The sequence below is a fragment of the Triticum dicoccoides genome, chromosome 2A (assembly GCF_002162155.2).
Source record: "Triticum dicoccoides isolate Atlit2015 ecotype Zavitan chromosome 2A, WEW_v2.0, whole genome shotgun sequence".
Classification (NCBI taxonomy): Eukaryota; Viridiplantae; Streptophyta; class Magnoliopsida; order Poales; family Poaceae; genus Triticum; species Triticum dicoccoides.
This window is the reverse complement of record NC_041382.1, coordinates 598,974,783-598,986,953: the sequence shown is the minus strand read 5'-3', so window position 1 is coordinate 598,986,953 and position 12,171 is coordinate 598,974,783. Positions and strand designations below refer to the sequence as shown.

Here is a 12,171-nt window from a genome sequence, read left to right as displayed (position 1 = left end):
AGAATATAGGAGACATAGATATGGATTTTGGAGATGCACAAAAAGAATGCATCAACAAGGGTTCCGAAGCGGCGACGCTGAAAGGGGTCGCAAATTCATCAAAGAAGTTTTCAATTATATAATTTTTTCTCCCGCTATAGGCGGTCTCGTTGGTTAAATTTATGGTCAAAGTGAACCTCGGAATATGCGGGTGCACTATATTTTGAAACGGAGGGAGTATATAATATAGTAAAACATAGATATAATCTAAACTTGATAAATGCTTATATATATTGCATGCTAGCTCACAACCATCTACGACACATGGCGGGTGAAAAGGTACATATTCTTAGCATGTTCGTTTCTGGCCAAATGAAAGAAGACGAGAAAAAGACATGGATCCATCAAAATATTGTCACTTCTTATAACATGTTAATACTTATCTACAACAAGATATGATTAGTATCGCCTCATTATCCATGCATATCATGATGTATTTTTTAATTAATCCATGTGTATAATTATTTATTATTTTTTATATCTAATTGTGATTACGATTTATATGATATTTACACCAACTGTTCATTCCAATTAACATGCCTCAGACTTATTGGTATCTGACATTTGTCAATGCCAAAAAACGTGAGATTCAAGTATTGGACTCACTTGGTTCTCGGATCGAATGGAGTGACCTTATTACTACGGTAACTACTATTGTTTTTTGGTCCTCTTAACATATGTTTTGTTTGCCTTAACCCCTACTATTTTCCATATATAAATTAGTCACGAGGACTTGAAAAGCGTCTCAAACTTGGAGAACAGAGTCCGGAGTTTAACAGAGATCATAAGTGGCTCGATCTCAATGTTACAAAATGGAATGTCGTAGAATAGTTTCATGAGGCAATACAAACGGATCGTTAAGCACTTGTCACAAATTGAAATATATTGTGTTTGATACTCATGAACACAAAAAATATCATACAATAGAAAATATTGATAGTAAAATGTCGTAGTGTATCTATTAGTTGATTAAGAAGTTTTTATTATACTTGCTCAAACATTGTGCAAATGAAGGTGAAGACAACTTGCCTGATATTGTGAGACAATTTCTTAAGTGCTTCAAGTAGATCTCAATACTTTGTAATAGATTTTTAGTTTGATCATCACTTTATATGTATACATTGTTAATGTGCTATTTTGTTATCACTTTACATTACAAAGTTAAGTGGACTTCAATTATTATGCAATTGTGACCGTGATATGTGTCGTGGTTCTAACTCTGACAGTGATGTAGGGGGGTATGTATGGAGAGGCTAGATCTTAGCTATGGAGGAGTTGTAAGCACACGAGGATTACGAGTTCAGGCCTTCTCGGAGGAAGTAACAGCCCTACGTCTCGGTGCCCGGAGGTGATCGACTGAATTATGTGTGTATGAATAACAGGGGTGCCAACCCTTGATACTGAGGAGGGGGTGACTTATATAGAGTTCGCCAGGCCCCTCCAGCCCTCAGTAATGCAAGGTTCAAAGTACATTAAGATTGGGGGTTACTGGTAACGCCTCTAATAAAGTGCTATGATGACCATAAAAGCTACTTAATGACCGACCGTTTGCGTGCAGGGTGACTTTAGATCTCCTGGCAGTCGAGTGGTTGGAATTTGGTCGAGTGATTGCTTCGTGGTCGAGTGTCTTGAATCTGTCGAGTGGGATACCTCCAAGTCGATTGAAAGGTGACTTCTTCTAGGAATGTCCTTGGGTAGGATACTTAGGACAGGTCCATGCCCCTATCCTAGGTACATAGCTTCATCAATATGTTGTCTCCATCTATGACTATTTCAGAAGCCCGTGGCAACGCACGGGCATTCTACTAGTATACTATTATGAATGAGAAGAAAATTACAAGTAATAGGCAAAATATGTGCCTCATGCTACACAATTTTAGTGTCCCAACAACAATGGCAGAGAGATTTCTATCACACATATAAGATTTATGTGTACTTGCAGAACTGTTGTATAGCTCCTGATTAGTCTGTCTCATTTTGCGCTCCATTCTCTTGTTTCTGCACAAATCTCTCAAGAACTCATTGTCGCCATAAAGGTGACTATGAGCAGTGTATGTAACCATGTACATGGAAACATATAAAAACTATAAATATATCCACACAGATATGCGGATTTCTACAAACCATGTATGCAAATTTCTATCATATAAAAGAAAGAGATCATACGAAAACTAAATCAAGCAAGCATATGGAAAATAACAAATAGAAACATACAAAGAAAGAAAAAAGATATCCACACAGATGTCCGCATAAAATCTGACCGATATAATATTCACAGAGATTGAACAAAAACCGAAAAAGAAATGCATTCAATCTCTATAGGAAAACGTAGCAGTAGTACCGAGTCAGCCCAAAACTTAACACTCACTTACATATATACTATTATGAATGCCAAGAAAATTACAAGTAACAAGCAAAATATGTGCCTCATGCGACACAATTTCAGCGTTCCGATGATAATGGCAGAAAGATTTCTATCACACAGACCACATCTCTATGTACTTGCAGAACTGTTGCATAACTCCTGCTTAGTTTGCCTCATCTTAAGCTCCAATCTCTTCTTTCTCCACAAATCTCTCAAAAACTCATTGTCTCCATAGATATGACTACGAACCGTGTATGTAAAACGAGGATTCCAATTTATGGCCAAGTAAAATAGTCCAGCTTGCAAACGACGGCTGCCGTACGTTCTAATTGCATTGTTTAACGTACGAGTCAACCTTCTGATGGTTTCGACATTTCTCTTGAAAGCTTCCCATGTACTAACCTGATATACACGGTAAGCCCACACGATCTTCCGCTTCTCCGTACGAAGTTTTATTTCACGTCGTAGTGATGTTGATTTTTAAGTATAACCGTAGGTTTAGCCATTGTTCTCATGCCAAACTCATCAAGAAGACATAGCCTAAACATCTTCTTTGGCCCAATAACTTTGTCTTCTCCGTGAACTAGAGATCCAACCTTCTCTTTGAAAAGAAATAAAAACCTCCTCCTTGGATTCTTCGATTGCTTCATCCTAGGTTATGAGATGAGTTTCAAAAAGTTAACTACTAAAAGAGTAGCCAGCACTAGCATTACCACTATATTGAATAAACTGAAAAGGGATAACTAGAATTATACATATATAACACAATAACGCACGTTGTTAATGATATAAAAACACACCCATGAAAAAAAACAGCAATATAGATTTGAGGTTAAACATATGGATTTCGCTACAAATCAAACATCGGATTTTTTTAGCATGTCAAATCATGTTCGAGATGATAGATTATGTTGTCGTGAGGATGACAATTTTTTTAGCAAGCATGACAAGTCCTGGCAAAAAATTAAACATGGTAAGGATTTGTTATGCTTGCTAAAAGAATTTTTCATCCTCACGATAATATAATTTGACGTAGAAGCATTCGATTTGTCATGCTTAATCTGATATCATATTTTAACATTAGCAAAAAAGTATTATTTGCAAAAACTACAACAACAAGGACGTACTTACCCGCTGCCTTGCGAGGTAGCCATGATATCCATATCTATACATGCAAATAGGCTAATAAACCTATATTATTGCGTGTAATGTTTGCTTCTTATAACTAACTAGCAAAAGAGCCCGTGCGTTGCAACGGAAGAAAAAACATAACACACGCTCTTAACTCAACAACCATCACTCAAGACCACAATAGGTCCATCTCCTTTATTTTTGCGAGGCATCATATTTGTGTTGCCCATTATCCTCCTTCTCACTCTCGCCGGCGATGGCCTCGGTGTTCACACAAAACAACAAAAAACGTGTGTTGAATATGGTTAATCCTAAGGTCTCTCTCTCTCTCTCGCTCGCTCGCTTTCTCTCACTCTCGCGATGAGAAATCTGTTGTTTTCCCCTGCGACATTTTTCAGAGGTATGTTGTGTAGTTATCGATGTTTTCTCTTCCGTATATGGTCATAGTGGGGTGTTTATTTGCAATCCGGATCGCCGCCGGTATGAAAAAAAAAATTTGCGCTATAAATTATAACTTTGCTTCCATAACAATATTTTAAAAATATTTGACAGGTAAAATTAACATCATATTTAGATTCCAGACATTTTTCTAATAAAATTTTATATATAATATGTTAAAATCGAAGTTACGGTTTAAAAGATACAGATAATTTAGAAAATCATTTGGTTTGACTCAAATATATTCCAAAATAATATTTAAAAATACTTAACAGGTAAAAATAATCTCATATTCATATTCTACATATTTTTCTAATTAAATTTAATATATAACATGTTCAAATCGGAGTTACGGTTTAAAAGATATGGATGATTTTAAAAAGCATTTGTTTGACTTAAATATGATCCGTGGATGAATTACCTAAAACATCAGGGTGGTTTTCAAAAAATGTAAAATAACGGTTCGGGTGTGACTTAAATCCGGACGGCGAGTTGATTTCAGAAAAAGACAGGGACTTTTATGTAAAACACGGAAATAACGATTCATTTTAACTTAAAACAGGACTGCGGGTTGAATTCTCTGAAATAGAGGAACTTTTCTGAAAAATGCCATGACGGACGAAAGAAATCCAATTTGCTTTATTATTAGATAAAGAGGTAAAGATAAAGATAATTATTCTTGCAAAAAAAATAACTAATTATTATTATGAGGGCGACGGCCTTAACAGGCTTTGTATTGGAACACGGCCACTCGGGTGGGGTAACTTGAGTTCTAACCTAAATCCTGCAAGATTTATGTGGAAACCTTCGTATCGAAGACCGATTGCATACGGTGCATCCAACACCGCCCCTCTCAAAAAAGAACACCGCCCAGTTTATATAGATTTTCATACGATGCAAGATCCAGCGGGCTTCTGCACTTTGAGTCCAGCTCACGTACAGTTCGATCGCCGGATCGGTGGATCGGTGCGGACCTAGCGGTTGAGGCGAGCGAAAGGCGAGGCGACACGATTGACCGCATGGTCGCGGCTACGCGAGATCCCATTTTGTTCAGCCACGTCTGTTTGAGGCCAAACAGACAGACGCCAATCCGTTTTTTGTCTGTCATTGATTCATTTTTGGTTTAAATTTAAGTCATGTTTGTGTCAAAACGGACAACGTGCGGACGCACATGGACCCTCTTTTGTCCTCCCTTAGCTTGCCCTTGGTAAAACAGTCCCCTTTTTTCCTTTCCTTACGAGGCTTGCCTACCCCACCCCCCTGGTCATAGTCGTTGCCGCTCATTTTCCGGCTGCTCTGTCATTGTCCAGGCCGGCCGCCCAAGCCCTGACGCATCCACACAAATCCCACCGCCCCCTGTACGTTTTTGGTGGAGTTCTTGTCGATGTTTGTGGGCTTTTGTCACCGCCTTCGGTACCAGAGAAACCACGGCTGTCGGCGACGCCCATCGACTCCAACATCGTCCACCTGGCGCCGACCGACAACGCTTCTACACGCCTACTGCCTGTGCGGGGAGGCAGAGGCGCTCTTCACCTGTTGCGTCTCCACCACACTACAAGATTTTTGACACTTTGCTCGCAAGGTACCATGGATAGTGGGGATGAGTATTTTTTTTTCAACAACTTCATTTGTTCATCCGATGATTCATTGTCGGATGACAAAGAGCTTGTGGTTGCTGCATTGGTCTTCAATGACCACATTGTTCGACAGTGGCCTCAGTTCAGGGGATCAATCCCAGGCCATGCTCCGACCTTGAACCGCAATAGGGAGAGCGGTCACGCCCCGCTCTATGCCGTTTACTTCGTGGATTCTCCGCACTTCAAAACCCATCTTTTTTGGCGCCGCTTCCGGATGGCGAGTCATGTGTTCAATCATATTCGAGAGGAAGTGGTAGCATACGACGATTACTTTGAGTGCAAGAGGATGCCCTTACAAGATTGTCTTCTCCTCTTATCAGAAATGCACTGCGGCTATTCGTATGTTATACAGAACTCTGGGCGATCTTGTGGATGAGTACATTTGTGTGAGTGGATCCACATGTCTCAAATCAATGTACATGTTCTGCAAGGCCGTGGTGGACAGTGTTTGGCCCTGAGTACCTGAGAGAGTCAAATACCGCAGATACAGCCCGGTTGTTGGCAATCAATGCAGATAGAGTCTTTCCAGGATGCTTGGCAGCATAGATTGTATGCACTGAAAGTGGAAGAAGTGCTCATTTGCTTGGCAGGGGCGGTACAAGGGGCATTGTCAAATGTTGCACTGTCATACTAGAAGTGGTGGCTTCACAAGATCTTTGGATATGACACTCTTTCTTCAGCATGGCTGGTTCTCACAATGATATAATGTGCTTCAGCGTTCTCCGGTGTTCGTGAGGCTTGCAGAAGGCCACTGCCTAGAGGTTAATTTTGAGATCAATGACCACCATTACAATAAGGGATACTACCTAGCTGATGATATTTATGCTTGGTGGTCAACTCTTATGAAGACAATATCCAACCCAGAAGGAGAGAAAAAACAAAGATTTGCCCAAGCACAAGAGAGTGCTAGGAAGGACGTGGAGCATGCTTTTGGTGTGCTTCGATCTCGATGGGGTATCGTTCGACACCCTGCCATGACATGGAGCACTGAGAAGTTTTGGGAGGTGATGCTTGTTTGCATGATCATGCATAACATGATCATGGAGGATGAGCGTAATAACATCTATGACCAAGGCTTTGAATATCACGGTGGAAACGTTGTGCCTGAGCACCAAGAACCGGCAACGTTTGAACAGTATACCCAATTTCATCGTGAAATGCATGAATGACATACTCATATGCAACTTCAAAATGACTTGGTTAAGCACATGTGGAATCACATTGGCAACCGGTAGATGTATCGGTTCATTTTCTTTCCATGTATTCGTGACAATTTCAATTTGATTGCAATTTTTGTGTTTTTATCCGGTTGACGGTTTCCTTGCAATCCATCTTGTAACATTCAAATGCATCTGTAAATGCATGAAACTGTAGAATGTACACTTTTTGATAAAAATTGATAAATAGTAAGTATATTAGACAGACCAGTACCTGTAACAAATATCCTTCCGAGTCATCTATGGCATTGGATATTAAAAACCAGTACTATGCAAGTAATAAGTGGACTCAAATGTGTTTCCATGAGATCCTTATATCTAAGTAATTTCGTCTGATAAATCCAGGAAAGGCATTAATCACAAATACATATCCACCATATGATCTCAGCGGGGAAAAAAACAGTGGTTATCTTCGATTTATCTGCAAGAAAACATAACAGTACACATCAATTGGTCGAGTTGACAAGACTGTTATATAAACTGGTATAACTGTTCAGCTGCAAATGCCATATTATATACCCATGCAGTTAAAAACAAAAAGGATATCAGTACACGTCAACCAGATTCGGTAAGAGATGTAGTGATTGGTCCGGAAGATTCATGGCTTACGCGGCAAAGGAAGTACATGTCAAATCTGTTGTTCAGGCTCTTCCCTGTTTCACCATGGGGGTCTTCCTCTTGTCCAAAGGATTCTGTGAGAAGTACGAAAAGTTGATTCATGATTTCTGGTAGGGGGCCGAAGAAGGCCATCGGAAAGGGATGTCATTGGAGCGCATGACACGTCCGAAGAGGGCGGGTGGTATTGGCTTTAGGGATATGCACCTGTTCAACATCGTGCAAGCAAAGCTGGAGACTCCTTCAGAACCCTGACAGTTTGTGCGCTAGAGTGCTCAAGTCAAAATATTTCCCTCACGGAAACCTCCTTGATACAGTTTTTGCCTCCGACGCATCCCCGGTTTGGAGAGGAATTGAGGCTGGGTTGGAGCTCCTAAAGAAAGGAATCATATGGCGGGTGGGAGATGGAAGAGACATTCAAATCCAAAGAGACCAATGGATTCTCCGGAAGGAAGGACTAAAGACTGCAACTTTTCTCAGGAGATCAAGATTGCGCTGGGTGAACCAGCTAATGCAACCAGAGGGCAAGGAGTGGAATATGGAATTAATAAGGCAAACTTTTCATCCTTTTGACGCGGATGAAATCTGCAAAATCTCCATTCCGGGTGCAAATGCTGAAGATAGGATCGCTTGGCACTACGAAAGAAACGGGGTCTTCACAGTAAGAAGTGCGTATAAGCTGGCCGCTGCAATTCATGGGCAGTCCCGGCAGTCCCCGTCAAGCTCGTCAAGGGATCATGATGATAGGAGCATCTGGGACCTCATCTGGAAGTCAAAAGTCCCACCAAAAGTGAGAATTTTTGGATGGCGTGTAGCTACCAACACGCTGGCCACGAAGAAGAATAAGTGGAAGAGGACCTTAGAACTGGAGGCCAACATGAAATGAGAAAAGACTGGGAGCTTCCACCAGAGGAATCATTCCGGTACACCGGCCCGGACTGGCTGCAATTGCTATTGGGTACAGCGACCGAGCCCATGAGGGCGAGGGTGTTGATGCTTTTGTGGAGAGGCTGGCATCTTCGTGATGACTGTGTCCATGGGAATGGAAAGGAGTCAATCAGCCAATCTGTACAATTTCTACTGAAGTATGAAGAAGAAGTGCAGCTAGCTGCAACCACTACGTATCCCTTGGATTCTGGGAAGGAGAAACGGCCAGGTGCCAATCCTGAAGAGCGAAGTGCCGATCAGACAATCTTGAAGTGGTCTGCTCCTGTTCAAAATTCAGTGAAATTAAACTCTGACGCATCTTTCTTACCGGACAGTGGTCACTGCTGGGGAGGAGCAGTTGCGAGGGACTTTAGAGGACGGGTGGTTGTATCATTGGGAAAGCAGACTGGCATTGCCGCAAGGGTGGAGGAAGCAGAAGCTAGAGCCATTTTGGTTGGTCTGAGGGCCTTGGCAGAATTATACAGTGGACCAGTTGTGATTGAGGTGGACTGTATGACCCTAGTTAACGAGCTGAAAAAGGACACACATAATCTATCCCCTTGCTATGGTGTGCTACGTGATATCATGGAGGTCTTGGCGAAGTTCACTTCCTTCAATGTCGCTCATGTTGGAAGGATGTGCAACACACTGGCCCATGAATTAGCTGCAGAGGCAAGACAAAAAGGTGATCTTCAGCTCATTGCGAGGGTCCCGGACAGACTGATGAATCTGATGCAGGCTGAGTGTACTCCCTCTACTTGAGTATTTGTGTACTCGAGTTTCTCAAAAAAAAAAAAAAAGATATCAGTAACTTTCATATTGGATATTGGGGTTGGGGAACGGAAATCAGCATATCCCTGCCATGAGAAAAACAACCTCGTAAAAATCCAAAAATAATTGCCATATTATCTACCCATGCAGTTAAACACAAAAAGGATATCAGTAACTTCCATGAACGGAAATCGGCATATCCCTGCCATGAGAAAGACAACATCGTAAAATTCCAAAATGATTGTCAGTAGAACATAGGTTGTAGCCAGAACATTCTAGGAGAAGCAAGACTAAAAGTGTATTACAAGATAATTTGCACCAACAGTTGAACCATAGGCAGAATCAGTAATAACAGGAATTTGCAGCACGTTCCATCAATCAACGGATAACTAAAAAGCCACCATAGAGCTCAAGTGGTATCAGGACTTCAGTGCAGTGATAGAACTAAGGTTATCAAATTTTCCAATGAAGCACAAGGGAGGATAGTTTGACTACAGGTAAGTGCTAGAAATAATAGGTTGCCAGATTTCACATATAAGGTGCCAACATAAACATAAACATAAAACACGCACACTAACTGAGGAGAGAAAACATAAACATAAAACACACACTAACTGTAGCTCAATACACCAACTAGTGCAATGTTAGCCTCTGGTGGCCACTGCCTGAGGAATGCCTGCCTCACCAAGCATTGCAGGCACTATTTATTCCAAAACATCTATCCCCGAACTATTTATTCCAGTCAACTGCATCCAGAACCAGATTCCCATTTAAATCGAGAAAGGACACATAAAAACACACTGCATATACTAATCATCAAAATTGATTACTCATCGAAATTGTTCATGTACGATCACAGATCAGACTGAACGAGCAGCCATATCACAGATCAGACTGGACATCGATGCGATGCGATGCATATACACACCACGCACGCCACTACTCTTTCCTTCCCCTCTTTACCCTCCCCTGCTCCACCGCAGTAGCGGCCTGACGCTCCGCGTCCTTCGAATCGTCATTGCCGCCGGTGCCCGGCGCCGAGTAGAGAGGCAGCGCGATCGACTCGGGTGCCTTCAGGTGCAGCGCCCGCACGTTCCTACACTTCCTGGGCACGCACGCGGCGGCCGCCTCCAGCGCGGCCACCACGTTCTCCACCGCCTCTTCCGGCGCCATCGCCGCGTGCCCCACCCGCACGGCGCGGCACGTGCCGGCCTCCACGCGGAGCTCGACGCGGCGCGCCGCCTCCCTCGCGGACTCGGCCCACGCCGGGTCGGCGAGGTCGACGGGCACGATCCTGCCGCGGCCCTTGGCGCCCTTGCCGCTGCTGGGGATCTTGAGCCGGCTGTCGACGAGGACCAGGCCGCGGCGCGCGACGGCGGGGAGGGAGCGGAGCGCGGAGGAGGGGAGCGTCTCGATGTCGTCGGGGAGCTCGTCCGGGAGGCGGTCGGCGACGAGGAAGATGGAGGGGAATGGGGAGAGTGGAAGGCTGAGATGGTGCTCGAACCGGCGGACGGGGGCGGTCTTCAAGGTGACGAGGAGGTAGATGGGCTCCGGCGCCGGGGAGGGGTGGTGCTTGAGCCACCGGAGAAGCGCGCCCACCGCGCGGACCACGGCCTCGCGGCCGAGGCGGGGATTGGGTGCGGGGGCGGAAGCCATCATCGTTGGCGGCGGCGGCGGGAGTTTGGGAATTTGGGATGTGATGAAAGAGTTGAAGCTAGGGTTTTGTATTTGCTCGCGGGTTTGTGTTCGGCTGGACCCGATGTGGGTTCGCCGATGCTGGTTAAGTCGGACCAGGAAGAGCTGGCGGTTCGGCTCGGCCTCCGCAACGGAAGAGCTGGCGGTTCACTTCGGCAAAATTTACGATACTCCAAGCAAAATTTCTACCGACCAAATGGATCCTAGGGATGCAGATCAACTAATGGCATATTTCTTTAATAATATAATGGTGCGCTGTTTTAACTATAGAACAGGCTAGGTGCAAGTTGACTGATTTTTGTTTTTCGGTCAGTCACAGCTTCTTTCAGTCGATTTGGGGCCAGTTCTTTTGGTGTGTTGTTTTGGATTTTGAAATAAACTGTCTCCTAGCCATCTTATATTCTAGAAACTCAGTCAATTATTTCTTGGAAGCTTACAAGTTAGGGAAATGAGCATGCACCGGCGGATTGCTCCCAAACGTCAACCGTCTCCATCATCTAGCACGTGTCCATGTGGCCCGGTCCGCTGTCCACCTTTCCTTCTTTAGAGACATCACGATCATGTCGCTCTGGTCTCATCCAGGAACAGTTGCAGGGTTCACACAGGCATCGGTTATGAAAAGACTATAAATTTCTGCAACATGACCTCTGTTGCAGAATAATTCTGCAACAAGACCTTTGTTGCGAAAAAGTTCTGCAAATTTCCTGACTTCTGTAACAAAACTTTTGTCATGAATTTTTTCAACAAAACCGTTGTTGCAAAAAATGAGAAACATTTACCATCATCCTGCGGATTGCAACGGCCGCCTCCACATGTCAAGTGAAGGCTCGCATGCCATTTTTAGTCAGGCGTGCTTTCTGCAACAACGGCTATGTTTTTTAAATATATTTGGTGTTACAATGATCTACAACGGGATCTATGTTTTCCAGCAAAACATTTGTTGCAAAAAAATTCTGTTACAAGACCTTAGTTACAAAAAAATAGTTTTTCAACAAAACCTATGTTGCAGATTTTTTTTTTGCAACAAGACATCGGTTGCAATGGTGAAGACACACTCAGGCCGCTCCATGCACCATATCCGACGGGTCGTGACCGGGTCGATCTTGTGGACGCGTACCATGCCCCTACAAGTTAAGAATTGACTTCCCTGCAAAAAAAATTAAGACATGACCATTAGGCTTCTAAAATATAATATTGAACATTGAGCTTGTAGAACAAGCTAGATAGAGGGCACCTTATTCTAGAAGCGAGCAAAAGAAGCGACCCTTGCTCTCATACAACTTCTTTCAGTCGATTAGCTAATATTTAAACATGTCAATTTGCTAGTTTCAAAGCA

General features: G+C 43.2%; 1 protein-coding gene across 1 annotated transcript; it reads right to left on the bottom strand.

Moving 5' to 3' along the window:
* Positions 1-9,887: 9,887 nt before the first annotated feature.
* Positions 9,888-10,860, bottom strand: LOC119359661 (ribosomal L1 domain-containing protein 1-like). The gene has a single exon (XM_037625778.1). It carries the CDS (start codon positions 10,797-10,799, stop codon positions 10,080-10,082), a length of 720 nt encoding a protein of 239 aa, XP_037481675.1. The 5' UTR covers positions 10,800-10,860; the 3' UTR covers positions 9,888-10,079.
* Between the last annotated feature and the right edge of the window lie 1,311 nt (positions 10,861-12,171).